Source organism: Sordaria macrospora, chromosome 1, assembly GCF_033870435.1.
Source record: "Sordaria macrospora chromosome 1, complete sequence".
NCBI lineage: Eukaryota > Fungi > Ascomycota > Sordariomycetes > Sordariales > Sordariaceae > Sordaria > Sordaria macrospora.
The window spans coordinates 4,560,804-4,587,261 of NC_089371.1; the positions used below are offsets into that span (position 1 = coordinate 4,560,804).

Genomic DNA, 26,458 nt, shown 5'->3' on the forward strand with positions numbered 1-26,458 from the left:
CGTGGGAATCGCTGCATCTTCCTTGGGGCAGCAGTGGACATCAGTGGACAGCTCCTCGTCGTAGCCAGCGAGTCAGACCACTCAGGATGTCAATCCCGTCTCCGTAACTCCCTGTGACCTCAGGCTGTGCACTTGTGTATTACCACCGCAGACCCCCAGGGCACCCGGCAGGACTCAGGAAACGTAGCACGACGGGTTTGCAGTGCCAAAGGGGATATTGATGCGGCATATACGCACGCCGACGCATCTGTGGTGTGCCAGAAGCCGGGCGTGGATTCACAAGGGAGCTTCCGGTAGGCGGAGTCCTACCCTGGAATTGGTCCCGCCCTGTCTGAACGGAGATTCGCTCATTTGTAGCGATGACGGCGCTAGCCTGACTCAACGTGATGCAAACGGCTGTCCGGACGGTGACGGCCGGGACTCCAGCAGAGAGGGGGAAGACGTCGTGATGGAGCCATGGGCTGATGGGCTTTGCGAGTTCTTGGTGATTGTGGAGAAGCAAAAGAAGAGGTGGTTCTGTGACATGGGAAACTGGGTTTGGGGGAAAGGGGGAAGATCGATTTGCGACATCCAGATAACATCATTGGGGTGGCTGAGCATCAGTCGAGTCCGCTGCCACCACCTTGACGTTATCACCGCGACACACGCGCTGACAGCCTCAAATAGAATCCATCCAGCTTTCAGACCGACTTTTGGACGGAATCCAAGCGAGGTTTGACGAAGCGCAGGTGCAGGTGCCCCAAACCAGGATCTGATCTCAGGGTCCTTGGGACAACACCCTCAACGGCGGCAGAACCCCTTGAGTCTGGCCGCCGAGTAGATTGTGGCTAAATGGTGCTAGGGCTTCCAGAAGCCCAACGGAAGCCGGCAATAATGAGGGTAAAACGGGGTGCCTTGATGGGAGCACATGCGATTTGTAATTGGAACTTCCACAGCGGTGCAACTCCAACGACAGGCATTGTGCAACAGAACGAGGGACCCAGAAGTGCATGGAAACGTGCTTGGGAATACAGGATGGGTAGAGGGGCTCGGGTGGGTGGTGTCCTCCAACTTCTTTCACGCGGGAAAAGCCACACACTTACTTGGACGACATCATGGCCTGCGTTGCCCTCCTGAGTAGGTCAAACCCTCCGGCGCCGTGACCGTGACCGTGACCGTGGCTGTCGGCGGAGTGGCTAGCGGGCACGGCCTGCCCAGCGGCACTTTCGGCGGGGCCTGACATGTTGTCTCTTGCTCCACGAGTAGCGAGTACTCAGAGCGCCAGTTGCCAGGCTGGATATAATGCGAATATGGTATACAGGCCGTCTACGACCGGGTCGTTGTCGAGGGCTTGCTAAGTTGATTTTGTTAAGGTACTGTCTGGTGCGTGGTCGCAGTATCGTCCGTCGCTCGCGGTGCTCTCGTCCCGATCGTCGGTCGCGTCTTTGTTGGGAGATCGGCGCTGTCACGGCCGCTGCAGGTGTCGCGGTCGCACGGGTCTGCACACGGTATTTGACGTCGTTGCCTCGTGTAGGTGTTTGTCGAGTATCGATATCCCCCCGGGCGCGGGAGAGCTAAGAGTTATAAACGACTTGCGAGAAGGCGACGGATAATGTGTCTGCCTTTTCAGATTCGGATGGTTGTGGTGGCAGTTAAAAAGGTCGCGGGGTAAGACGAGGAGAGTCTAGTACTCTGGTAGTGTAGCGGGAGAGGGGCTTTCCATTTTGGGTGGGAGCAGCCCAGTATTAAAATTTCCACTTGCCGGTGCTAGTCCAAGGTGAAGGCACCGACCACGAAATTCGAACCGACGGCAACCAGAACGGGCTGTCCTTATGAATGGAGGCTTCCGCTTGGGCCCAAAAAGCACACCTGCATACTACCTGAAAGACTCCGCCCCGCGCTTCCTGATACCGATATCCAATGTTCGCCGTGCGCGCTGTCTCTTCTTTTTTGGCCCTTGTCGTAACAGGTGAAGGAGTGTCACCTCACTGCACTCTGCAGTGTACCCAAGGAAACAGTGCCAGAACTCACCAAAGAAATCCACTCGGGCAGGTTGTCAAGAAGTGGGGCAGAAGGTGACCTCGTAGCCGGGCGGAGACGGGACCGACCCTGGTTTTTCAGAGAACAGCAACGTCGTCCAGTCAAAAGAGACAGGACGCTAGAAAGGGCAGGTCCATCCCAACTCCCCAAGTGCTCGCCGAGTGAGTGCTGGCTTGGGACTAGACGCAGCGGGGTTCAAAACTTCAGTCGACGAAAGCCTGTGATAGCCACCCAACATACCCGCTTCAGTCTGGGACTTGTCCTCTCGCACCTCGTTGCCCAGACCCGTGGCTCCAGTCTTTATCTATCACCATTCACCACAGTCTGCATACTCCTCTTCCTCCTCTTTCCAAATCTTGTTTCGGTGGTTGGCAAGCAACGAAGAGGGGAAGATACTCCGTATGTTAAACTCCCCGCCGGGTTGGGTAATGCGCATGCGGTGTTTTTACCAACGAATCACCCAAGCAACCAAACATATCACTCCGACCTCAAAGTCTGCCCAAAAAAAACCGCCTCTGCTGCGCTAGAGAGGGGCCAAGACAAAACTTGATCGATTCCCGGAGGCAACGTGTGGTGAGAGGTGCGATGTACTTGAATGTACCTCATGCCCATAGCGGTGCTCTCCGCAGAATGGCAGATACAAAATAAGGTACCTACTAGCATGCGGTGGGGGCCCTGCAGACGGGTTCAGACAGAATGGACGAAAAGGACTGGTGATCCAAGTCCTGACCTAACAGTGCGATATTGGTGTTTGTTGGGAGGACAAGACCCAAAACTCGGTGACCGGATCGTGAACGTGTCAAAGGCGGCCTCGAAAAATCGGTTGAATGGTTATCGACAGGGGAAAGCATGTTGGCCGCCGGACACGTATGAAAAAGAGGATTGTCGATTCTGTTCCGGTCAGGGTTGTAAGGGTTCTAGGTACGTACCCTAGGTGTTACTACAGATCTCGTTCGGGCGGCAAGCTGCAAGGGGGCACGTCATAAAGAGGAGGATGGCGGTTTTGAAGCAATCCTCTACCGCCCCCAACGCCGCCTTTTAGCATCACCGCTTCTATGACCGCTTTGGGGCTCGAAGACAAACGCAACTCAAAGAGATTCCGCCTTTCAGCCCAGCATCAAGAGGACCAATGAACAGAGTTTGCAAATTCGCCGCCCTGTACCTGCCTATACAACATACTTCCACCGCCTCGAATTATAGTCGGCACGTTCTGACGTCTGACACACTGGCGGGTGACGACAGACGAGACACAGGTCAACAGGCATCGCTGCCATCATGCGCTGGTCCTCCAGGAACTCAATGAAACTTGGACTTTATCCAGGTGACATCTCATTGAGGATACCAGTAGAATCTTGTCGACTAACTTCCAGTCTCACTGGGAAGCAATCATTAAAACACTACTCATCAATCACCCAGATCTTGGGAAGTGGTGGTGCGGAAAGACGAATGTCAAAAAGGCCCTCACAAGATACTTATCCGTCTCAGCTGCGGTGCTACACTAAATAGCATGGCTTTCGTGCCTGATATCAGGCTTCAAGCATCCAGTTTCTCGGCTACACTTACCGTTCATCGAGACTACTCAGGGGAAGGGAAGAAGTGAAGACATGGCGCTTCTCGGGCCAGATCTGGGATCTATAGTCTATGGCACCTGACGGCCCTGCCGTACTTCACAACCGAAGTGGATAAACATGCTTCAAGCTCTGCATGTCTTCCATCTCTCCAGTCCCTGACAGTGTCGTGCTTCCGCGCGGAGAGAGTTCTCCTATACCACAAAGTACAAGCATGCTTGCTGAGCTGAATTCAGACGAGTCACCTCAGCTGCCTGTTTGAAGTTACCATTTACCTGAGAAGTTCAAAACAGATCAGGCAACTCCTCACTCCGCGGCATAGAATCGGAGAAGCCAATCCGGAATACCTTTCTCCTCTATCGTCATCAAGCGTCGTTGCGTGCCGCAGTGCAAAACTCCGACATGACACACGCAGGCTTTGACCGTTACACAATAACACAAGAGGTAGCATCCACTTGGTGATTCAATATTACCTGTCAAGCAGAGATATAATTACCGGTCTGTATAAATATTGAATACAGTCGAATGAAATCGACCTTGGAGAACTGAAACCGGATCGAAACCTCCACTCAACCATTTTGCTCAACTGTACATGAGCAGACACTCCGCCAACGCACACCCTACCCGCTCCTGCATCGGCCCTTAATAGTATTTTTATGTCATGTTTGTAAGTTGCACTGCTTTATCAATATCGCCCCTGGTGAGATATTCGACTGTACCTGTATCTACCGACCTACTTATGGGTACCTATGTGAGCCGCCTCCGGCCCAGACGAATATAGGTAGGTAGATATCCGATATCGATCTGATAAGTAGAGGTGGTTGGTTCCTACTATCCCGTCTTGCTTAAGGCTGGTGATTAGTGGTGTAAACCATCATCACAACTTATGTTACACACTACCTCCCCATCTTTTGCGACTACAACTTGGCTCTTGCCTCTGCTCATTTGGACCTTTACACAAGACTCTCTGGGATTATCACTACCTTACCTAAGTAGGTGGGCCAGACGAGCCACTGAAAGTAGGGTAGATACATAGGCACGAATACAAACTCCCCTATCATATGTGTCTCTTTTCCCAAACATAGTCCACCCCATCACCCAGCTGTCTATGCAGTTTAGTTCTTCCCTAAGGATCGCCTCCAGATAATGAGTGGTCAGAAGAAGCAAGGATCAGGATTCAGAAAGCGGTTGGCCGCGCACTTGGACAGTAAGCTCCCGTGTTGTGATAGCATTCCAATTGCACATGAAATTAGTGTGTCCCATGGAATCGGGGGGGAAGAGAATTTTACCACTAGAGTGACCACACTCGATCTCCCATCTAGCTGGGGAAAGAGACTAGTTCTAGACCTGGGGTGCAGAAGTTAATGCATGTGCTTGCGAAAAGACGAGGCAAATGCTTAATGACTTGTTTCAGCAAAATCGACTGTAGGCAAATGAGCGACTGCAAGAGATGTGTAAGTGATGCTTTGTGACAACTTTGCTCCTTCCCGGATGAAATATATATATACAGCGACTGATATGCAGCATTGAGAGAACTGAGTGCGTATGAATACATGTAGATGCGATGTCTAGGTGGAAAACCATCTGTCGAATTTCGCATGTCCGAGTTGTCATGCCAAGTCCTCCTTCACTGACATCCCATTTGTGAGTACCGTTGCCTTCTCTTAAAGTTACCCCATCGACCTAAAGCGGTTGCAAAGTTCCCATGATACAGTGAATGCATTCCAGAGTGTATACAGAACGTAAATGAAATCACCCTTTCGTTCCTCCGAGTGCTCCCAATAAACCTAGGGACCTGTCATCTAGACATCACCATCACCATCATTCATGGGAGAGCCTTTGATCCTGGCTATCAACTCCTTCAGACGCTTCTCCGTTGCAGGTGTGCTATGTCCTGGGTACTGTCTGTGATGGGGAGGACACGGCATAAGAGGGTCTCTGAAATTAGCTGTTGTTGGAAGAAAACTAGGTGTTAGAATGGTTGCCAGAAGAATATATCGTGAAAATGTGTTCTGTTGTTGAACACCAGTAAAACGATCACTGGCTATAAACCGGACCTCAACCAGGGGATGGATGTCCTTGGGTAACAGTGATAATGGGAAGAGATGGCGGTGGTGATGGTTTGACTGGCTGGACAATTGGTAGCGAGAAAAGAGCAGATTGAACATCTCTACTTACTTGAACTGAATCTCTGATCCGTCAATCTAATCTTGATCATATCATAGTCGTCCCTGAACTTCTTGGTGTTCCATGTAACTGCAGCGCTGCTGTTACTGTTGCCGTTGCCGTTGCCGTTGCCGTTGTTGGCGGGGATGGCATCCGGAGCCGAATCGGGCATCAACTCGTCTGAGTTCATCTTCGGAACTTGTACGTTTTTAACAAGCAGACTTTTCTTCGGGAGGAGAAACCGATGTTCTGAGTGACTTTGCATACAATGTTTCTTATGAAGAGGATTTGATGAGGATGGTCGTTGGGGAGTGTCCCTTGTACCTGTTGAAGGTCGAGGTCACTGCAGGAAGGTATTTACAAGGATGAAGCAAGTGGGGACCGACCTAACATGAGAGCAAACAGCCATCGAACTTGCCCTGCGGTAGCGTCCTACCTGCCAACTTTGCATGCTGCAATGAAATATACGATGTCAACTAAGTAAGACACATAGTGTCTTGACAATTGGGAAAGAGCACTGTCATATAATCCCAAGATAAAAGGCTCTGAAAGCGACATCAGGCGGTATGCTGCTTTAGAATTGAACACACTACCTAGTCCCCTCCGGCTTTGTCAACGACGTGAGTTTCAAGGTGTTGAGGCGCTATCAGCCTGCCCGAAAGTTGAGCGTGAGCCAGCCCGTGCACAACTGCTTGGTGCGGGTGTGCGGCCCCGGGTGATCTTGGCACGAAAGCCCCACTATCAGGCACCCCCGGGCCTGTGTGGGTACACCTGCTGCATGTGCAGCGAACTGCGCAAGCACCACATCCCTGGAGCTGTTTTAACTTCTCTTTGTCCCCGAACACAACTCATCGATCCTTCGACTTGGTTCAGTTGTTTGATTGTCCCAACCTCATCCATTCTTTCTGCGCAAATATTCTTACATGGTCATCGATTGCGACCCTGTGCCACATATATTTCCCACGAACATCCACCACATACATTCTAAGTTATATCATTCGGCACAGCACCTTCAGCGATGGGGAAGAATGACAGCGTCCCTGACGCCTGGGATGATGATTGGGAATCTCTAGCGGACCGTGCGGCTAAAGAAGAACCGTCGAAGTCGCCTGAACCAGAGAGAGAAGTTAAAATGACAAAAGCAGAAAGATTAGCTATGCACGCCGAGGCGCAGCGGAAGCTATGGGAAGCAGCGTAGGAGCCCCTGTACTGATATTCACAATCTCCCTATGGACAACGGACTTTGTTAACTCGCTGCTCAGGGAATCGGAAAAGGAAATCAACTTCCTCGCAGCGACCAGCTCGGTGCCCCTGACCACGCCTTTCAAGCCAGCCATGAAAGTCCTCAGCCGCAGACCGGTAATTGCGAAAAGAGACCCGGTGACTGGACTAGAGCGATTAACGCTACAGGACGACGAGGATGATGACGAGGACAAGAACAAGAAGCAAGAGACTCCAGAAGAGATCCGAATGCGCCAGCAACGAGAACTGGAGGAGAAACAACGGCGATATGAGGAGGCACGGGCGAAGATCTTTGGAGAAGCAAGTTCCTCTGGCCTGTCAACGCCCGGCAGCATTACGCCGCCGAAGGAAACCGACAAAGCCGACAGGCCCCGCAGCGACGGACAGAATCACAGGCGAGGAAGAGGACGCGGAGGTATGCATCGTACCGACAGCCGACCAGAGAGTCAGACTCGTCGCCTACCGACCAATTCACAGTCAGGCCCCAGGGGGCTGTTCGACCCAAACTATTCGGGAAAGCCAGGCTCCAACGGCCAAAGGCGGTCCGGAGAAGCCTCTCCGAACCTTAGCAGATCAAATTCTCGACGGGATGAAGATCAAGTCATACGGGCACCGAGAGGCCCAGATAACAGTGGAAGAGGAGGATTCGGGTTCGCTCGCCGTGGAGGTCAAGCGGGATGAGTTCTATTATTCATATTGACGATCCTCCGATAGGGCTCTAACCTTGTGTGCGACCCTCTACCATCCTCCACCAATCTTCCCCGCAAGTTGGACGACTCTCTCGGTATCAGTCATCTTCTTCTCCTTGCCGACATCACTGACCACCTCCCGGTAGCTTGTATACGCCAGTCTTTCCAGCTTTATCCCCGTTATTGTCGACCAGTGGGTCAAGACATTTCTGATATGTGAAGGGGAAATGCCATCAACAACCAAGTCGGAACTATCATCCTGGACTTCCGAGTCTGGCTCGTCTCCCGAGAAGTACGCCTCGTCGACTTCTTTCTGCCACTCCTTCTGTTCCAAGGGTCCTGGCTTTACAACGAGACCCTTCCGACCAACTATCACTGGGTCATCTACCTTAATCTGGCCACCTCCATTGGTACAGCCGCCTGGGCAAGCCATTACCTCAACATAGCCATAGTCAAGACCGTTAGCTTTACCTGCCGGCCTCTTGGCACTACCAAAGGGCTTTCCGCCAGGCATTCGGGACGCCTTTGCGGGTTTCAGCTTGCGGACAAGGTTCTGAATATTTCGGAAGCCATAATACCGCGCCGCCTTGAACAAAACCTCGCCTGATTCCGCGATCACCTTGTATTCAACAACATCGGCGTTCCTCCCTGGTACTGTTTGTATCTGGGAACCAACATTCTTCGCTTGCAAGTTGCGAAGGATGAAGTGCATGTTACCACCGGATGTGCCAGCCTCGCGTGACTGCTGACGGTGACCGGGCCGGAATAGGAAGTCGTGTATCGACGGGTCAGGAAATTGGGGGTGCTGGGACGGCGCCGAGGCCGGCAGACCGAAAAAGTTAAGGCCTCTGGATGCGGCAAGCATAAGGATTTCCTTGCTTGTAATGACGCAGTCGACGTCTCGTACACCTCTGCCCGGCTTGCCGTCCCCAGCCCAGACAGCATCTGTCAACTCTTCGCGACTAGCCTCGAGCTTCTTATCGAAACATGGCATCACAGCCAAGTGCCATATCCTGTCAGGGGAGATATTGAGGATGCGGCTAAGGGATGTTTTTAGGAGGGTGCCCATGAGGGCCTGTGGTGATTTTACCCGGGAAAGATGTGGTAGTACGTAGGGGTGTGTCTTTTCGGCATAGCATACCCAACCAGGGCACGAAGCAGTGAGAATTGGTGTAGCCGCTTTGTCGGACGGCGCTATCGAGCCTCCAAGTACTTCGTCAGACCCAAGGACAAGAGTTGCCTCCCGCGCCGTGTTTGTGTCCACCACCCACGTGAATTTGTTCCCCCAGTTTCCACCTCTTGCTAGACCTTGTTCGCCCAGGAAGAGTTGTTCGATCATGCGACCAGCTTGCTGCTCTGTGACACCGTTGCCGCACGCTGCAGCCAGACTGGCTCTGCTCTGTGGGGAGACACTGGCAACGTATAGCTTCGCGGCGTCGTTTTCAAGGCCTTTGACCGAGTACTTCCCGTCCGCGTCAGGGCCTACCAGCTGCAAGGCTGGGGCGGAATCCAGCACGTTGAGAACCTCATTGTGACTCTGTAGACTGACTAGCATCGCCTCGGCAGACGTTACGCAGCCGGAGCAGGCGAGGCAGTCGGTAAGGGAAATCTCGGCTGGAGGAGCATTGCCCTTGGCCTCTGGTTGCTGGCCGTCAAGTATGACCTCGAATTCGTTGGAGGGGTTGGCGTTGCTCACGGCCGGCGCGGCGGTCGGTAGCGTCTCGATGGGCTTGATGCAGGCTACACCTGGGTTGATGAAATCGTTGAGGTCGTCAACGGAGAGGATCGCGGACATTGTGTTCGTCGCAGGCTAAGCGCCTGAAGTTCGTGATTGTGAAGTTCAATTGTTTGAGATTGGAAGGGTCGGTAGGGGATTGTCGAGCAATAAGAGTTGAATGCGCCGAGCTAAGTAGAGTTACTCTTTGGTGACAAATCAATGCAGTCGCAAGTTTGTTTGCCACGCAAACTCCAGGAAACCACGAACGGGTTTGTTTTTTCAAGAAGGACTTCGATTGTCTTGAGATATGGGAAGCATGAAACCAAACTGCCAGAATCGTTCGAGATTCGGTTATATTTCTTTTCAAGAAGGTTTGCTGTAGATAGCAACAGTCACAAGAAGGTTACTGCTTTGAAATTGACATTTCCTCGGGGCTTGATTGGACTGTGCGGCGGTTTGATGCGAGATCGGCTTTTGCTCAGTGGCGGCTTCTTGTCACTGTCAGAACTGTCTGTTTCGAACTTTGGAAGTCCCCCGCCGTCGGACCCCTCCTCCACTCTCCCGCTGCCAAGCCACCAGATGTGCCTGATCTTGGTCGTGCAGGGATCTCCCGGCAGGCGCCGATAATCAAAACAGGGGCTTGGCATGAGGCTCACAGTCGTTATCGATGACGTAGTACCCTGAATTGATGATCGGCTAGTGACAGTACCTTTCACCTTTTCCATGGTGTGGTGCTGGTCGTTCCCGTCGTGCCTGGTTGCCGGATTGGAGCTCCAATTCGTCATTGGAGACGTACGGCATTGTTGTTTTGTTTATAAGGACATGAGGGTGTCAGCTTTGTGTAGCTTTCTTCGCTTTTGATTGACCACATCTTGTCTCAAAACACTTAGTTTTCTCTCCATAACAAACAACAACAGACACATCCGTCAAAAACAATAACATCAGGACTGAAAATCCTCGAACATTCATCTTCCACTTAACAACAAACCTCTTCAAAATCAGCAATCATGGGTATGGGTAACGATGTAAGTGACAGGCAACCCTTCAGGAATCCGAGCCGTTCGAGTGGTATATCCTGACCGCCTATAGTCCATCTCGACATACGCCTTCGCCAGTCTAGGCTGGCTCTCCCTCCAGGCCGTGCCTCTAATTGTTTGGCCGACCTTCATCAGCTCGATGCTCACAGAGAACGGCGGACACGCCCATGCTCCTGTCGTGGTAAATGTCATCGAGACGTACTTCGCCCGATACCTGGGGTTCTCCCAATTGGCCATCGGTCTTCTCATCGTCACCCTTTCAGGTGCCCTACCACTCACCACCAAGGTGACTTGTAAGTTTTTGCCCACCTATCTACCACCCAACTACATAACAAGTTCTAACTCTTTTGGTTCTCGTACAGCCCCAGACGACGCCAACTCCCCCTACGCAAACGCCGTCGTCTTCATCTCCATGTTCTACCACGCCATCGGCGCCGCCTACGGCTATAGCCGCTACACAAGCAGCGGCGGCCACGTCGGCTACCTGCTCGGCTTCACCGGCAGCGGCATCATGGCCGCCTACGCCCTGTGGCTCTTCATGTTTGCCAATGAGCACGCCAAGGTCACTGCTAAGACCGGTGCCGACAGCAGGACGAGCAACTTCCCCTTCAAGAACGCTGAGGCTGAGAAGAGATTTGAGGGTGACAAGAGGAGGGAGACTCGCAAGGCCATCTAAGCACTTACTGTGTAAGATTTTCTTTGAGATCTGCCGAGTGTGTATGAGGAAGGGGTGTCTCTGAAGAAAGGGCTCCTAACCTGATGATTACTTTGCATTCCTGGAGTTTGGTGAGACCTCAGGGGCTACTGTTTTCGGTTTGGGTTTTGTTTTCCCACAACCTTGGCTGTGTATTTGATAGGTAGCTTTGATTACTTGGCGAAGCATTGCGGTTATTGAAATTTGAAGGGTTCTGTTCATCAACTACGAAAACGTGTGCATATTCTTGTCTTAGTTGATGTTCCCATGAACTGAAAAAAACATTGCGTTGTGAGAGCACATCCTGCTTAAACAAAATGAAGTCGTCCATTGATTCTGTGAAAAGCTGTCAACTTATGGAAACCCCCTTTATCCACAAGTCATCCCTAACCCATAACCGTGCTCCATGATATTCCCTTTACTCCATACACCCCAGATCATTAAGTTATGCTCATCGCGGATCTTCCAACGGGAAACAAAAAAAAGAAACGAAGAGAAGAAGGTCAGCAGCCACGATAGAAACTGTACACTCGCCACTGGAGTGTTACAGGGTGCCAACGAAGGCCTTGTTATTCCTCTTCGAAGTCCGGGCCATGCCACATTGTAGGAGTGCACCACGTCTGCCAGGAAATAGCCCCTCACGCATACTGTAGTTCCAGAGGGCTGTGTTGGGGTGTTGTTCGGGGCCTTTCACCTGAGACGGGACGTTGGCACAGCCAGCCTGCATTGGCACCTATTCCTCAACAGTAAGTCTGGTGGTCTCCGGTGCATCATCATCACCAGCTATCCCGTTTGCCACAGCCTTCTCCGGGAGATGAACGTCCGCCATACCCTTTAGCACAGCCTGACGGTGTACGTGCCAGGCCTGTTCGCTGCATACGACCCGATCAAGAAGGATCTCCTTCTCAAGCCATTCCTGCTTGTACAACTCTTCCCAGCGTTTGCAGTCCTTACGAAGCTTCTCGCCTTCCGCTTCCGCTATCTTGGCTTGTAGCCGACACAGCTTCATCAACCTTTCGATAGACATGTCGAGCTCCCGGGGCGTAAAACCTTGCTCTTCGGTCAGAGGCGTAAACTCAGCCCCGTCGTCTCCGCCACTAGCATCGTCAACTGAGTCGTCTCGGTCGGCCGCATGAGAGTCCGGCCTTCGAATTATGATCTTCACCTTGGCCGACTTTCCAGCCGGGCCGCCCCCTGCTTGCATACTCTTCGGCACCGGGTCGGAAGGTCGCAAGGCTTCGGTCTCGTGGACTGTCCGCATGTGTTTGGCTAAGGCATCGGAGCGTGTGAAAGCGCGGTCGCATTCTAGTACGAGGGAGTCAGTAATTAGAACGCCATCCATCTTCCAGCTACCAAATGGGGAACCGTACCTGGCAGATAACAGTAAAACGGCTTCTCCCTTGTGTGGGATCGCATGTGCGCCTTGAGCGCATAGCCGCTGGCATGGGGTAGACTCTTTCTACTACACCCAATCCATTCGCACGTGTACTTTTTCTGTCGACCCTCTATGTGCGAGTTGTGGATGTGTTCAACGAGCCTATCCATATTCCTCAGATCCCCAACCTTGCAGCCTTCCCAAGCACAGATAGTGACTTGTTCCTGAAAGTCATCTTCGTCTTGACGCGCATTGATGGGGGAACTGGGAATGTCGCCATCGGTATCGGAGGAGACATCGGACATGCCATCTGGGAAGTCTGGATTGACCTCGGGCTCTTGGATGACGGCCGATGAAGCTGTCGACCCGGTGGTGACTTTGATGCGTTTCGTTGGTGGCTCCTCTGGTTCGTCGACGGCTTCTGGCACCTCATCCGCGAAAATCTCTTCTTCGTCGGACGACGCCATTGATGACAGCGGCGAGTCATCCGCGGGCGAATGTTCCCTGGTCATTATGGCTGATTGTTTCGCGTATGTGCTTTGGTTCTGTCAAGGTGTATGTCGGTTCCAACAGGGCGCGTATACGAAAGAGGGAGAGATGTGGTAATATGGCGTCCTTTCTAGTTGCTGATGATACTGTTGGTGATGGTGCGAAATGGCGTCGCGCCACGGGTAAGGTAGATGTCGGACGTTAGGGTCCGCAGGAATTTGTTGAAAGTGCCGCCCTGATTGCTCCTGGTCTAGTGGAAACTAACTTGAAGTGAGAGAGAAAAGCCGAGCAGGAGAACCTGAGGAGGATTGTTAGATCAAAGGAGCAGCCGTGTTCTACGATGAACCTCTTTTCAATTTCCCCAGGTTTGTCGATACGGAGGTGCCCCGTCCACGGTAGGCTTGATGGGTTCCCAATGCGCCTGCCGTCGGCTTCAACTTTCAGAAGGGCGATGTCGCGCCAGGGTGACCGCAGAGGTGGTAGCCAGCAATGAAAAGCGCAACCTGCAACAGCTGGCAACCGCCTGTTGGAGCTGAGCTGGTTGGTTTGGAGGTCACTGCCGAGACTGCGTCTGGCGTCTGAATGGTCTCATCCCTGGGCTCCCAAGCACGGCAACCGCGCCCCGGATTTCGTCCATTCAGTGCAATCGCTTCCCCTGTTCATGATCTCCATGACCAGCTCACCCTCTTCAACTGCGTCATCCCATTCGCTGGCTGTCGATCCGATGCCCCACTGCAGCATGATACGCCTACAGGCGTGAGAGGCGCCTAGACCCGGCCGCTGTGGCAGTTTTTGTCAACCCCTCCCCCGCTAGAACTTGGGGGCCTGTTTGAGACTTTGAGCGCACTTGCATTTCTGTCCTGCACTCATCCACCGCGTCGACGCGATCCCAAACTCCTTTCCGCTTCCACCGTCTTCCCGTCTGCTTTGTGCTACTCGAGTTCGTTCCCAAACTACGTCCGATTTTTCTTATACACAGCTTGCATAATGGCCGCCTCTACCAAGGTCTTCTCCCTCGAGGGAAAGGGTCTGAAGCTCGACACCGCCGAGGACCTCGAGGCCCATATCGCCCCCCTCCGGACTATGGACGATGTTGAGGAAGTCCGCCTTTTGGGAAACACCTTGGGTGTCGGCGCTTGCAAGTTGCTTGGTGAGGTGCTCGCCACCAAGAAGAATCTCCGTGTATGTCAAATTGTCCCCAAGCGCATGTCTGCGCCCCGGCGCATTACGAGGAAGAACGGCGGCTAACCACCTGTTGCCTGTTTAGGTTGCCAACCTCGCCGATATCTTCACCGGTCGTCTGCTCAACGAGATCCCCGAGGCTCTTTCCTCGCTCCTTACCTCGATCCTCAACCTCCCCAAGTTGAACACGATAAACCTTAACGACAACGCTTTCGGTCTCAACACTCAGGCGCCCCTTGTTGCCTTCCTCGCCGCCCACGTCCCTCTTCAGCACTTGTACCTGAACAACAACGGCTTGGGTCCTCACGCCGGTATTCTGATCGCCGACGCTCTGTCCGAACTCCACGCCAAGAAGGAGGAAGCGCGCAAGCAGGGACAGGATGTTCCTTACCTCGAAACCGTCATTTGCGGCCGTAACCGTCTGGAGAATGGCAGTATGACGGCATGGGCCAAGACTTTCAGACTGCATAATAAGGTTAAGCAGATCAAGATGGTCCAAAACGGTATTCGCCAGGAGGGTATCTCCCATCTGCTCAGCGAGGGTCTCAACCACGCTTCTGAGCTCCAGGTTCTCGACCTCCAGGACAACACCTTTACCCTCAAGGGAGCTAAGGCTCTTGCGAAGGTGACCCCCGGCTGGACTGAGCTCATCGAGCTTGGCATCGGCGACTCTCTTCTCTCTGCCAAGGGCGGTGTCCTTCTGTCGGAGGCGCTTCTGAAGGGCAAGAACAAGAAGCTCGAGATTCTACGCCTCCAGTATAACGAGATCACCGCCCCTGGTATCAAGGGTCTGGCTCAGGCCGCTAAGGAGGCTCTTCCTGCCTTGAAGAAGATCGAGCTCAATGGCAACAAGTTCACCGAGGATGATGAGGCCATCATTGCCCTTCAGGAGCTCCTCGAGGAGCGCAAGGAGCAGCTTGGTGGTGATGTTGTCGCCGAGGACGAGTGGGGCCTTGACAGCCTGAGCGACCTCGAGGAGGAAGACTCGGAGGAGGAGGAAGAGGAAGAGGAGGAATCTGAGGAGGAGGAGGATGTCGAGGAGAGGGCAGAGAAGCTGATCAAGGAGGCCGAGGAGGCTCAAGAAGAGCCGGTTGTCCAGGTCAAGGACAAGGAGGTTGATGAGCTTGCGCAGAAGTTGGCCAAGACCGGACTCTAAGGCAATGTCTGGACAAATCCAACTCAATCAAAGCAATGCGCAACGAAAACTTCTCATTTCTCCGTGGACACAAATACAGACGATACCCAAGATAAGCGACGACGGGAGTTTGGGGATATGGTTATAGATTAGATTTTGTCCTGTATCGTGTTGGATGCCATTTCATAGCGTGTGGTTCATTTTTGGTACGTTCCTGTCTATGAATTGCAGGGGTTTGACACAGCGACCGAGCGGCTCGATGATAAACCACCTTCTTTTGGTTTAGGTGGTGTCAGTCAACATTACACGTCTGTACGACAGTGCAGTGACACAGCTTTGTTCGTTACGATAACTGGCAAGAAATGATCTAGGCTCGATTCCTAGCATTTACAGTGGCTCAGCGGTTCTGTGTGTGGTGATGTTGCTTTTTAGTGGCCTGTCTCTGAATGGGCAGCTTAGAGTGTCACGCCATGAAAGTCACCCCATCTCCAGTCCCGTGAGGGGGCTTGCTCCCGTCACCAGATTGAGCATCGACGTCGCCTCGGTATAGGTTTGAGTCACAATGGATATATAGGTGCTCTACACGATGTTCGGGTTTCAAAAATTCATTTTTACTATGTTCACCATACATTGATTATTGTTCAATTGACGATTACATACACACCACTAACAACGGTGACATCGAGTCTTCAACCCATCTGGAGACAATCATTTCACCAAAGACCACACATACTACACAACAAACCACCAACACAGCATATGGAGGGCTCCTGGTTATTATTCGAAACCACCGAATCCATCATCGAAGTCCTATGGGACATCGCCCTCGCCTTCTTCGTCATCCGCATCTCCTTCTACTACTTCCTCCTCACCTTCCTCTCCAGCCTTTTACTTGGTTACCTCGCCTACGCCCAACTCCTACCCATCACCACCTTCGCTCACTTCCTCTCCTCCTCATCAGCATCCGAACCTATCAACAACCACATCCTCCTGAGCTGGACCATCCTCCTGACCATCACCTCAGCAATATGGGCCCACCTCGTCCTCAGCCACTATGAGGTACCCCGCGTCACCCATTTCAGGTTAGCCATCTGCTCCATGGCACTGGCATTCATGGTCTCGGCCGAGATGGTGGTTGCCTTTGTGCTGTTCGAGGAAGGATATGGAGGCTGGGTGTGGGAGGAGATGAAGAGCGTGGCGGGCGTGGCTTGGGGAGGCTGGATGGTTATGTATAGCGTGATGCCGGTGTTGCTGATGGGGTTGGAGAGGATAATGGAGGAGAAGAGGGAGGGTAGACGGATACTGGGTCATGGTTTTCACAGAGCTGGGACGGGTATGCATAAGTTGTAAGTGTTCTATTTTCTCGTTACTGCTGGCAAGGGTTGGTTGGGGGCTAATGAGTGTGTTTGACTATTTACAGACCGACTATCAACGAGGAAAAGACGATGATGTACTAGGGCTGCTATATGAGCAGTGGCTGGGACCGGCTGGCATGGAGAAAATGTATATTTGGAGGGCTGGGTGGGTTTACGGAGTTTCTAGGGTATTTGGCTTCCTGGAATGACTTGAGAGCGATGGAAGTTATTTAGGTTTTGTCAATGCAAATGACAGGATCATTGTGCAGTCCTACAAAGGGCTGGGGAATAGCTAGGACGAGTAGACGAGAATTCAATACTTGGAAGAATAGTGTCTCGTACACTCAGTCAATGGCATACCTGACGGGAGCGTTGGCATGACGTAAAGGGATATCCAGAGCTATCCTCTTGATTCATCCACTGCTCCTGGTCATTGGAATGTTGTACTTTACGCGTGTTCATACCGCGTTGGAACTCAAACGCCAAATACGCGGTAGTGGTAATTCGAGAAGGCTTTTGATACCATGTCATTTTCATCAGAGTAGCCATCCCATCTTCAATTAATGGATGCATTAGGAATGTTAGTCGATAACCCGTACACAAGGGAATAAAGAAACAGTCATCCAGAGATCAAGGACTTATCTTCAGGTACTTGCGCCTGTTGATCAGGCTAAGTGGCCATCCGCTTCGTGGCTTTTTTTTTTTTTTTTTTTTTTTTTTGCTGAAGTGAGCGACTATATCATGACCTGATAGTGATCAGATGGGACAGTGGTGGTCCAAAACCTGCCACTCACAACACGTTGAAGGCATTCCCGCCACTTTCAAGAGCCAAAAGATTTAGAGCATAGGCTCGAGACATCGGCTGGAGCACGCGAGTCCACATTCCAATGCCTCGCGTGTCTGTCTTACTTGGCGACATGATGTATCGCAAGGTCAGGAATAGTTTTCACGACTTGTCAACGAATTTACGTGTCGGATCTCGAGTTGGGTTGGGCTATAAAACTCCCACGTATGAAGCATTATCGATATGCCCATGGTCGACTTGTGCTACTGTTTGGGGAGACTTCTACGGCTATCAATCATGTTATCTTCTATATTGACCTACATCGTCCCTTTGCTGGCCATATCAACGCCCGCTGCAGCTGGAGCTAGCCAGATCCAAATCTCAGCTGCCTGGAACACCACAGTGTCTGGATATCGCAATGCGGTTTACTTTACGAATTGGTAGGTCGCAGACCACCTGAGAACTTGAGGACGGGCACACTAACCATCTCAGGGGGATCTACGGCGCCAACTTCCAGCCCCAACAGCTTCCTGCCTTACAGGTAACCCATGTGTTGTATTCTTTTGCAGATATCAAGCCAGATGGAACGGTGTAAGTCTCGCAGTACACCTTGCCTGGTAGACTTTGAACAACACTGACATATAGTAGAGTATATTCGGACACTTATGCAGACTTGGAGAAGCATTGTCCTGGTGACTCATGGAGTGAATCAGGCGAGAATGCCTACAGCTGCGTCAAGCAGATGTACCTTCTGAAGAAGAAGAACAGGAACATGAAAGTCCTCCTTTCAACCGGCGGGTGGACATATTCGCCCAAGTTTCCACCAGTCGCAGCCACTGAGGAAGGACGACGGGGGTTTGCTTCTTCCGCTGTGAAGCTCGTGCAAGGTGAGTAAACACTGGGTTGCTTCTACCTACCAGGAAAACGCACGTAGAAGTCTAACCTAAACCATAGACTGGGGCTTCGACGGACTCGACATCGACTGGGAATATCCAACCAACTCCTTCGAGGCACGGAACTTCGTCCTCCTCCTCTTCCGAGCCTGCCGACAAGCCCTCGATGACTACGCTCGGCAGTATGCCCCCGGCTACCACTTCCTCATCACCGTCGCCGCGCCCGCTGGACCCCAACACTACGGCGTCATGGACCTTCCCGGCATGAACGCTTACATCGACTCCTGGCACCTGATGGCGTACGACTACGCGGGCTCGTGGGACTCGACCACCGGTCACCAGGCTAACCTCCTCCCCAACCCCAAGAACCTCCTGACCACCAAGTTCAACACCGATCAAGCCGTCCGCGACTTCATCCGCCGCGGAATCCCTGCCAACAAGATCGTTCTCGGCCTACCACTCTACGGCCGCTCATTCGAGAACACCGCCGGATTGGGAAAGCCATACAACGGTATCGGCGCCGGTATCTTGGAGTCAGGGGCCTGGGTCTACCGAGACCTTCCGCGCCCGGGAGCGAAGGAAGTGTACGACAACGTGGCCAAGGCCAGCGATAGCTACGACACATCGTCGCGGGAACTCATCTTGTATGATATTGTCCTGAGCGCGCTGGTGAAGACGAAGTATATCTTCCTTAGAGGATTGGGCGGTGCGGTGTTTTGGGAGGCAAGTGGTGACAAGACTGGTGCGAAGAGCTTGATTGGGACACTGGCGACGCAGACGAAGAATTTGTTGAGCTATCCGGCTAGTAGGTATGCTAACATTCGGGCTGGTGTGCCGGGATCGTGAGATGTTGGTTTGGGGAAGGCGAGGTTCAGGCTTGGAATAGAGGCTGTCGATTTTTTTGATTTTTTTTTGGTTCTTTTATGTTGCGTGTATTATGGTACTGTACTTGTTTATTTCATTGCAATCGTGTTTCATCAGAAATGCTTTTCACTTAGCCAGAGCCAGTAGATCATTGGAGAAGTACCTCTTGTTTGACTTTGTTGTTATAAGCACCGAGGATTATCGAGTGTCCATATGGTGTATGCGTCTGTCAGGTCACTCGTGGTGATGAATATTCTGATGTGTTCGTAAAGTCTGCACGAAGGGTCCCTCAATTGTAGATTGAGAACTCTCTTCTAAAAACTTGTAAGCAGATAGCAACCTGGATCTCAAAAGCTTGTCTAGTTCCTGGGAAACTTTTCGACATCCGCTTCAGAACCTGTAATGCAAACACTGACAAGAGCCTTAGATGTTTCGTACCTTTTGTTTCGATACCAATACGACTATGATCCGCAACATGTATGTTGTAGCATGCTACCCCTTCGCTTCGCTAGCATCTAACCATGTCCGTGCCCGGTTGGGTAACAGTCTGGTTTCACTACTTCAGGGCTATTACTACTCTGCGTCTCAGATATCTGGATCTTCACCTTGGCACCAGTGCTTCAACGCCGTCATGGAGACATGGAACTCCTAGGGCAAAAGAAGAAGACTATGCCGAGACGGAAGGAAAACGGATGGTCCAAGGCATGAGTGGGAGCGGGAGGCTCTCCTCCCGGGGTTCTGGATGTATGTCAACAACCCCTGGTTTGGCTCATCCCATCTTCTCTGCCTTGCCACATGAGGACCAAGGATGTTTCGATCTCGGATCTTACCTGTGTCTGGCTCTCCATCCATCGAGTTGTTTCCCATGCTTCCCCTACGCTTAGCCGCTGGGTCTCGAACTATCTTGAGACAGTGACCCCTTTCCTGTAGCTTTTTCTTCCATGGTATGCCACGTGCTCCTTGGAAGGGAAGGACCCGTGGCAGATTCATCGAAGAGGTCTAGACTCATATATCCAACTTTTTTTCTGTGAAGTTTGTCGAATTTTCGCTCCTTCACATTTTCATTCGTCTTCAAATCCATGGACTAGAGTCTAGTTGCCTGTTCTCGATTTCTTTTTTTCTGTTTCTCCCGAGTGCTTGCATTCCATTCTTTTCGTTACTGCTGGACAGTTTACTTTTGCCGTTGATTTCGTTATACCGCTTCATTCCACTTGGAATATCCCGAACCACGTTCGCCAATAGCTTGTTGTAACGACGACCACTCACACGTTGAACGAAAGGAAAAGGCATAATGCAGTACTCGGCCAGAAAACTCGCGGCCTGTCTCCTGGCTATCTATGCCCAAGAGACTTTCGCCAGACCACAAGGTACTCCGGCCCAGAGTTCCAGTGCTGAGGTCGGTGTAGGCAGCGAGGCTTCGGCAATTCCAATTGCGACATCCGCTATCAGCATCAGCGTTGCTACCAATACCACAATAGCGTCAGAGGTTCTGGTCAGCAGTTCCTCAGAATCCATCGCTACCTCTCCTGCTTCAGAGCCTACTGCAAGCAGGTTGCGGCCGCTTCCAGGGCTGCAAACTGAAGCAGCTGGCCCATTGGTACCTCTCCCAGGACTTGCCAGCGACATACCACCGGTAGCTGTACCAACAGCAATTGCGGGAGACGCGGCAGTTGTTGACGAGACCACGGGGGTAACTTCGGAGACGGCAGCACCTGCCGAATTATCAGTGTCTCTGAGGCCTCTTCCTGGCCTTGCTTCGTCGGTATGTTATACCCAATCCCCTGCAAAGAGAGAACCGCATCTGACTTCTTACAGGCCGTGGATGAGGCAGCTTCCCCGGTTACCACGACCAGTGGACTTATCTCTCTTATCCCAGAGGCTTCGACGACTGCTGAGACATCAGTAGTGTCGTCGGATGAGTCCACTACAGAAGTAACTTCAACTCCCACATCAACCCTCGAGTTGTCGAGCCTTATCTCCTCGAGCGCCGTCGTCTCTGAGGACTCAACTTTCCCTAGCTCTGTTGCACTCGAGAAAACAGCAACCGAGGCAAGTACGACTGAAACTGCCGTTGCCGACGCGACATCGACGGATGCCATCAGCGGCTTCCTCACCTCAGTTCTCACCGAGTCCTCCACCAGCCCTAGTTCCGCGGCCGCACAGACAACCAGAGCCGCGATAACTTCGCGTCCATCCGGATTCTTCCCCATCATAAACGGCACTGCCCCGGGAGCCAGCGGAGTAGCCGGAGGGAAGCCACACGGAACCGGTACAGCCCATCAATCGCTGGTGACCGGGATCTCAAGCCCATCTGGTACTGGTGGCATCAGGTTCGGCAACTCGACACAGACTTCAGGGCTGTCAACTGCAGTGACAACCAGCAGAGGCGGTTCAGGTAGCCTCATGACACTAAATACCGTCTCGGATGGAATAACTCAGACACTGGTGACGGCCGTAGCGGCGCAGACGTCGGGCATTGCGCGGAACGCGTCGACTACTGCGACCACCGGATCGGATTCGGGAGCCGGAAGGCCTTTGGATATGGTGGGTGGTGCTTTGGTCGCTGGTGTTGCGGGCATGCTGGGGATGTTATTGCTGTGAGCGGGCAGGCCATTGGCGTATGTCTCATGTAGCGTATGCGTTATGATTTAGTAGCGAGTGAAAGGAAACATTTCCAACAACGAATAGTGAAATATATATATATATATATATCCTTGACCTGAAAGCTCTGAGAGAAGCGAGACATGTCGCATACATGCAGAGGCGTGATGTCAACTGCTGAAGTGCAAGTGCCCCGATGAAAGTTGTTTACAAGTTAGAAGTCCCCCCTTTTCCTTCCACAGGCGAGCGCTGAGCGGGGGCGTTTTGGTCTTATCCTGATAGGGTTAGGGTCAACCCCAACAACCGGTCGCAATTCCGAGGCCGGGCATTCTGCCGTCTTGGTCCGCCCGAAATTGCAAGCTCACGATAGTAGCTTAACAACGGCAACTTATTACCCCTCCCTACCTTATGGTGCCACACACGCGGTAGCACTTGTTAAACTTGCGCATTAACTCATCTTTTCGTTGCCCGGAAAACCATCAACAAAGCGCAAAATGGGCTGGCTCGATGGGTGGTTCGGGAGCTCCAGCAGTGACGAGTCAGACCCCCTGGGGAAGCTCGATCCCAAGCTCCGCGAGTTCCTTGCCCGGGAGTCCCCCGTCAAGTACACGACTCAGCAAGAGCAGGAACAACAGCAACAGCAACAACAGCAACAATCACAGGGCACTGCTCCAGGGAAGGCACCCGTACCGACAGCGAAAGTATTAGCGACCGAAGCCTCCAAACAACAACAGTCCCAAAACGAAGAACAACAACAACAACAACAACAACAACAACAACAACAACAACAACAACAGCAACAGCCAGCCTTGCCACGCGCCTCTCTCTACCAAGATGGCCGCTACGCGCACCTATGGAAGAACTATCGGCCGCAGTATGAGATCGAGAACGAGACCAAGACGGACCATCAGAAGTTGATGGACGTGCTGGAAGGCTTCAAGGAGCGGAAAGCAATGATCGGAAAAGCGGCGCTGGAGAACTGCGCCGAGGAGCAGCTGGATTGGAGCAACTGTATGAAGTACAGCAGCTGGGCGGACCGCGCGACCATGTGTCGTGATACGGTGAGGAAGTTTGAGAGGTGCTATAATATGCAATCGGTAGGTTTTATTTACTCTGGATTATGGTTACGAGTGATGGAAGAAAAGGGGACATGGGCTCCCTGTAACGGAGCGGAGGGTGTGGAGTTGGGGAGTTAACAGAGGGTGTTATTGTTGTTCGACAGTTGCTAACCAACGTTCGTTGCCATAGAAACTCCTAAAAGCCCTGGGCTACCTGCAAACCTACAACCGCTCGCCCGAAGTCGACGAGGACATCCAAATGCACGCCGACGCTTTGTACCACCGGATGCTCGACCAAGAAGCCGAGATCGAGAAGTGCAAAGCCGAGGGTCGGTCCGTCCCTGCGTTCCCGTCCCTGTTCGAAAACAGCACCTACAAAATCCCCGTCTATCCGACTAAAGCACAGCCCACAGCGGCAACGGCAGCAGCAGGTGCAGGTACAGGAGAACCTGGGAAGCAGGACCCTTACGAACCAAGCCAGGCCATCATGGAGTCATGGCAGGAAAAGCTGGCCAACCTGCCGGAGCCGGAGCGTATGGCGGAAGAGGAGGCGCTTAGGGCTGAGCATAGGGCCAAGGCGATCATGGCGAAGAATCTCCAGGAGTTGTGGAACGAGCAGTCCAAGGAGAGAGAGCAGCGTAGGGCGGAGGGTAAGGAGACCATTGGAGACAAGATCAAGCGGGTTTTGGGAACGCCGAACTACTGAAAGAAGCGAGTGTTCTGTTTCCCCGCGGGTTGGAAAAGGGGAATGAGGACGCGATATGAACGACAGATTCCGGATGTAACAGTACGACTTGAACAATTAGATGCAGATATACTTTGCAATGAAAGGGATAACCCGAATATCACGCTTGTGGCTTCGCACCTTCAAGCCTGATAGGGCATTACTGCGTTGTCGTGATTCAGGCTAGGAGGCCCATGAACACGATCGAGATGACGATTGATACAGACATACACCCGAAGTTTTAGTCATTCCACAGCAGATATATTTTGTGAAGGCGCCCTTGTCCATTGGCGCCGCTATGCCATTCAAGCCATGAACCCATCTACCTGCCCTCTAAAACACTAGCCGCTCGCTCCAAAAACGCATTGAAATCTTTGATCTGCTTTAATGTCCCACCGTCGTTACCCTTGTTGCATACCTCGCCCGATACCCTACTGATGAGGAATTCCAGATTCGCCAGGCCTGCCATCTTCTGCTCCGTTGGGGACAGGTCGGGAGCTGCCTGGCCTCTTTCCACCGCGAGGTCTATGTCATGCATGGCAGAAGAGAGCGATGTGTGTCGCTGGTAGCAAAAAAAGAAGAGAAAGTTAGCATGCGTCCACGAAACAGGGATAAAGAAAAAGATAGGTTGGGGAAAGAAAACTCACCAAAACCTCCTTACTATCCACCTCGTGCTTAATCCTTATGGCATCCATCCTCAGCGAAACCTGATCTCTCTCGGCGCGTATCCTCAAGATCTCCTCTCTCAACCCCAGCTTTTCCTTCTGCACCGTCTTCACCCGTTTGCGCAACGCGTGGAGTGTATCAAGAGCAATGGTGTGTTCCAGCAGCCTGGTCCTCAGCTCCTCCTGGAACGCTTCCATAGTCCGGAACTTGGTCTTTTGTTCCCTCTTTGTTGCTGGGTCATCCGCGGCTTGGGCGCGTTCCTCCAGCCTGGCTAGGAAACCTGCAATAAGACCCTCGCATAGTTCGGAGAGGACATCGATAGCGTTGACGCCGGCTCTGTTAGCAAATGGAATCTCGGCGTTGAGAACACTGGCATTGAGTTCGTCGGGGCCGTCGCTAGCTCTTGGAGGCTTTGTGAAGCGTTGGACGGTAATTGAAACGACTTCCGCCTTCTCTCCTCTTCCCTCGTCCTCTGCACCATCCCTCTTGGTTGTCTTCCTGCCCTTTTTCGGCTTTGGGGGATTCTGAATGGTAGGTTTGCGGCTGGTGGGTTGTTTTGGTTGCTTTTGTTGCTTCTGTGGTATCTTAGGAGGGCTAGGTACCGGAGTGGGCGCGCGCTGAACCCTTTCTCTTTGTATTTTGGTTTGTTTTGGTTGGGTCGTATCAGCTGGCTCAGCTTGTCTGCGGCGTCGCTTTGGCTGAGGCTCCTCCTCAGATGGTCTGGTCTCCGGCTGCGGGGATGGTGTAGGAACAGCTCGTCTAGGACGCTTTCGGCCGATAATTCTAGCAGCTTCCTTGTCGCTGATTTCCTGAGCCTTTTCAGTCTCGTCTTCCTGGTCCCTATTCTTCCTCGTCTGCCTGCTGGGGCGCTCGGTTTCGACGCCGCCGTCTTCTGCACGCTCGTCACTGCGGGTATCTGATTGTCTGTCCCCTGCCTCTGACCCTTGGTGTTCCTCCCTCTCCGTCCCGCCTCGCTGCGCTGCCTTTGACGGCGAGGGCTCTTCCCCTAGATCTTGGCTCGCCACACTTTGAGGCGGACTGCTGCCCGAGAGTCTTGTGCTCCTCCGCGTTTCCGCTGCCACCCTCTTAGCAAATAGTTCCCCACTCTTCCGTGATGCCGCACGCTCAAGCGGAGAAGATTGCTCTGGCACTTGTTCAGTCCCGTCGTCCAAGTCCTCCAGAACCCGCTGGAGTAACGCGCTGGACCCATGGACTGCGCTCCCGGGTTCGCCAACCTGTAGTGGTCGACGTCTTCCGCATCCTGGAGCATCGGCCGGGCTTTCGTCCACCTCTTCCGTCAGAGCAGTCGGGGAAACATAGCGAGGCCGGCGATGTGCTTTCGATGCGCTGCTTATTGGCTGTGGTTGTGGCAGTTGCTCTGGTGATTTCAACTGTTGATCCGACTGTTTCTGGGCTGGACTAGAGCGTTCATCGACTATAGGCAATGTCGCGGACGCTTGCCCCTGTTCCGCCCGCGCGGGAGGACTGCGTCGTAGACCAGAGGGGCGTTCTCGTGTTGGTAGCTCGTTTATGACGGCATGTGCTTCTTTGCTGCTGCGGGGAGAAATATCGTTCGTTTCGGGGGAGCGTGACTGAGCTGACGCAGCTGAAGGGCTCGTAGCTCGTGGTTGTGGCGGCTGGGGCTGTGTATATATTCCAGCTATCGATGTTGCTGATTGGGGGCTTCCGCGACTCCTTTTGACAGACGTATTGGGAGTTGGTCTTGTCAACACCGGCGCCACTGAAGGCCGTGGCTCTACCGTAGGAGCTGGAGCAAGAGCCGTATCTGGCGGTTTTGTTGGCGAAGACGTTTCATCGTGACCTGTGGGTTCCTCTGACGAGGATTCCTCTACGGGTAGAGGGATCTCGAAATTGAAAGAGATATCGGCAACCTGATGAGAACTGTTTGGTTGTTGTTAGCCATCGGGAGCTGCCATATGACAGAAATGACGCAGAAAGAAAGGATATCGTCAACTTACTGCGCCCCGCGCATGCGCTCTTGCATGCGCTCCTGCCGACCTTTGCTCAGGTCAGTCTATCACCAACTGAAGCATTCTGGACTGAGAGGCTTACTGGTCGCCATGGCTTCGAAAAAGGAGTCAATCCTTCACTTGAGCGGATCACATTCTTAGGCGTGGGAGTTGTTCTGGGGACCCGCCGATGGGTCGAATAGCTCCGGTGTGATGATACCGAAAAAGAG

The 26,458-nt window shown here is 52.6% G+C and overlaps 11 protein-coding genes across 11 annotated transcripts; 7 read left to right on the top strand and 4 right to left on the bottom strand.

Moving 5' to 3' along the window:
* Positions 1-4,980: 4,980 nt before the first annotated feature.
* On the bottom strand, positions 4,981-6,078 carry SMAC4_02922 (uncharacterized protein). The gene is made up of 2 exons (XM_003348378.3): positions 5,766-6,078; positions 4,981-5,535 (listed from the first exon to the last, which is right to left on the bottom strand). Exons 1-2 carry the CDS (start codon positions 6,016-6,018, stop codon positions 5,390-5,392), a joined length of 399 nt encoding a protein of 132 aa, XP_003348426.2. The 5' UTR covers positions 6,019-6,078; the 3' UTR covers positions 4,981-5,389.
* A 482-nt stretch (positions 6,079-6,560) lies between these two features.
* Positions 6,561-7,676, top strand: SMAC4_02923 (uncharacterized protein; the record flags this gene model as incomplete). Its single annotated transcript, XM_066089859.1, has 2 exons — positions 6,561-6,947; positions 7,016-7,676. Exons 1-2 carry the CDS (start codon positions 6,772-6,774, stop codon positions 7,674-7,676), a joined length of 837 nt encoding a protein of 278 aa, XP_065945690.1. The 5' UTR covers positions 6,561-6,771.
* A 57-nt stretch (positions 7,677-7,733) lies between these two features.
* Positions 7,734-9,551, bottom strand: SMAC4_02924 (uncharacterized protein; the record flags this gene model as incomplete). Its single annotated transcript, XM_003348380.2, has 1 exon — positions 7,734-9,551. Exon 1 carries the CDS (start codon positions 9,477-9,479, stop codon positions 7,734-7,736), a length of 1,746 nt encoding a protein of 581 aa, XP_003348428.1. The 5' UTR covers positions 9,480-9,551.
* A 528-nt stretch (positions 9,552-10,079) lies between these two features.
* SMAC4_02925 (uncharacterized protein) lies at positions 10,080-11,550 on the top strand. The gene is made up of 3 exons (XM_003348381.2): positions 10,080-10,426; positions 10,491-10,731; positions 10,801-11,550. The coding sequence occupies exons 1-3, from the start codon at positions 10,409-10,411 to the stop codon at positions 11,112-11,114; spliced, it is 573 nt and encodes a 190-aa protein (XP_003348429.1). The 5' UTR covers positions 10,080-10,408; the 3' UTR covers positions 11,115-11,550.
* Positions 11,551-11,651: 101 nt separating this feature from the next.
* Positions 11,652-13,432, bottom strand: SMAC4_02926 (uncharacterized protein). The gene is made up of 2 exons (XM_003348382.2): positions 12,503-13,432; positions 11,652-12,437 (listed from the first exon to the last, which is right to left on the bottom strand). The coding sequence occupies exons 1-2, from the start codon at positions 13,017-13,019 to the stop codon at positions 11,866-11,868; spliced, it is 1,089 nt and encodes a 362-aa protein (XP_003348430.2). The 5' UTR covers positions 13,020-13,432; the 3' UTR covers positions 11,652-11,865.
* A 464-nt stretch (positions 13,433-13,896) lies between these two features.
* Positions 13,897-15,734, top strand: SMAC4_02927 (uncharacterized protein). Its single transcript, XM_003348383.2, has 2 exons — positions 13,897-14,178; positions 14,264-15,734. Exons 1-2 carry the CDS (start codon positions 13,984-13,986, stop codon positions 15,332-15,334), a joined length of 1,266 nt encoding a protein of 421 aa, XP_003348431.1. The 5' UTR covers positions 13,897-13,983; the 3' UTR covers positions 15,335-15,734.
* A 188-nt stretch (positions 15,735-15,922) lies between these two features.
* On the top strand, positions 15,923-16,997 carry SMAC4_12703 (uncharacterized protein). The gene is made up of 2 exons (XM_024655523.2): positions 15,923-16,659; positions 16,734-16,997. The coding sequence occupies exons 1-2, from the start codon at positions 16,073-16,075 to the stop codon at positions 16,768-16,770; spliced, it is 624 nt and encodes a 207-aa protein (XP_024511400.1). The 5' UTR covers positions 15,923-16,072; the 3' UTR covers positions 16,771-16,997.
* Positions 16,998-17,482: 485 nt separating this feature from the next.
* On the top strand, positions 17,483-19,191 carry SMAC4_02928 (uncharacterized protein; the record flags this gene model as incomplete). Its single annotated transcript, XM_003348384.2, has 3 exons — positions 17,483-17,856; positions 18,098-18,339; positions 18,407-19,191. The coding sequence occupies exons 1-3, from the start codon at positions 17,696-17,698 to the stop codon at positions 19,189-19,191; spliced, it is 1,188 nt and encodes a 395-aa protein (XP_003348432.2). The 5' UTR covers positions 17,483-17,695.
* A 1,309-nt stretch (positions 19,192-20,500) lies between these two features.
* Positions 20,501-21,810, top strand: SMAC4_02929 (uncharacterized protein; the record flags this gene model as incomplete). The annotated part of the gene is made up of 2 exons (XM_003348385.1): positions 20,501-20,971; positions 21,025-21,810. 2 exons carry the CDS (start codon positions 20,501-20,503, stop codon positions 21,808-21,810), a joined length of 1,257 nt encoding a protein of 418 aa, XP_003348433.1.
* A 453-nt stretch (positions 21,811-22,263) lies between these two features.
* Positions 22,264-23,770, top strand: SMAC4_02930 (uncharacterized protein). The gene is made up of 2 exons (XM_003348386.2): positions 22,264-22,907; positions 23,059-23,770. Exons 1-2 carry the CDS (start codon positions 22,305-22,307, stop codon positions 23,572-23,574), a joined length of 1,119 nt encoding a protein of 372 aa, XP_003348434.1. The 5' UTR covers positions 22,264-22,304; the 3' UTR covers positions 23,575-23,770.
* A 99-nt stretch (positions 23,771-23,869) lies between these two features.
* Positions 23,870-26,404, bottom strand: SMAC4_12599 (uncharacterized protein). The gene is made up of 4 exons (XM_066091071.1): positions 26,332-26,404; positions 26,238-26,277; positions 24,240-26,160; positions 23,870-24,154 (listed from the first exon to the last, which is right to left on the bottom strand). The coding sequence occupies exons 1-4, from the start codon at positions 26,339-26,341 to the stop codon at positions 23,915-23,917; spliced, it is 2,211 nt and encodes a 736-aa protein (XP_065945691.1). The 5' UTR covers positions 26,342-26,404; the 3' UTR covers positions 23,870-23,914.
* Positions 26,405-26,458: the final 54 nt, after the last annotated feature.

Bases quoted from the DNA above. Each gene is read 5' to 3' on its own strand.
- SMAC4_02927 (XM_003348383.2), top strand. From the start codon at position 13,984: ATGGCCGCCTCTACCAAGGTCTTCTCCCTCGAGGGAAAGGGTCTGAAG. The intron at 14,179-14,263 runs GTATGTCAAATT...TTGCCTGTTTAG, and splicing joins CCACCAAGAAGAATCTCCGT to GTTGCCAACCTCGCCGATAT.
- SMAC4_02930 (XM_003348386.2), top strand. From the start codon at position 22,305: ATGGGCTGGCTCGATGGGTGGTTCGGGAGCTCCAGCAGTGACGAGTCA. The intron at 22,908-23,058 runs GTAGGTTTTATT...TCGTTGCCATAG, and splicing joins GGTGCTATAATATGCAATCG to AAACTCCTAAAAGCCCTGGG.
- SMAC4_12599 (XM_066091071.1), bottom strand. The intron at 26,161-26,237 runs GTAAGTTGACGA...ACAACCAAACAG, and splicing joins GAGCGCATGCGCGGGGCGCA to TTCTCATCAGGTTGCCGATA. The intron at 24,155-24,239 runs GTGAGTTTTCTT...TTTTGCTACCAG, and splicing joins TGGATAGTAAGGAGGTTTTG to CGACACACATCGCTCTCTTC.
- SMAC4_12703 (XM_024655523.2), top strand. From the start codon at position 16,073: ATGGAGGGCTCCTGGTTATTATTCGAAACCACCGAATCCATCATCGAA. The intron at 16,660-16,733 runs GTAAGTGTTCTA...GACTATTTACAG, and splicing joins GGGACGGGTATGCATAAGTT to ACCGACTATCAACGAGGAAA.
- SMAC4_02922 (XM_003348378.3), bottom strand. From the start codon at position 6,018: ATGCAAAGTCACTCAGAACATCGGTTTCTCCTCCCGAAGAAAAGTCTG. The intron at 5,536-5,765 runs GTAAGTAGAGAT...TTCCAACAACAG, and splicing joins GGATCAGAGATTCAGTTCAA to CTAATTTCAGAGACCCTCTT.
- SMAC4_02925 (XM_003348381.2), top strand. The intron at 10,732-10,800 runs GTAAGTTTTTGC...GTTCTCGTACAG, and splicing joins ACTCACCACCAAGGTGACTT to CCCCAGACGACGCCAACTCC.
- SMAC4_02926 (XM_003348382.2), bottom strand. From the start codon at position 13,019: ATGACCAGGGAACATTCGCCCGCGGATGACTCGCCGCTGTCATCAATG. The intron at 12,438-12,502 runs GTACGGTTCCCC...CCCTCGTACTAG, and splicing joins GTTTTACTGTTATCTGCCAG to AATGCGACCGCGCTTTCACA.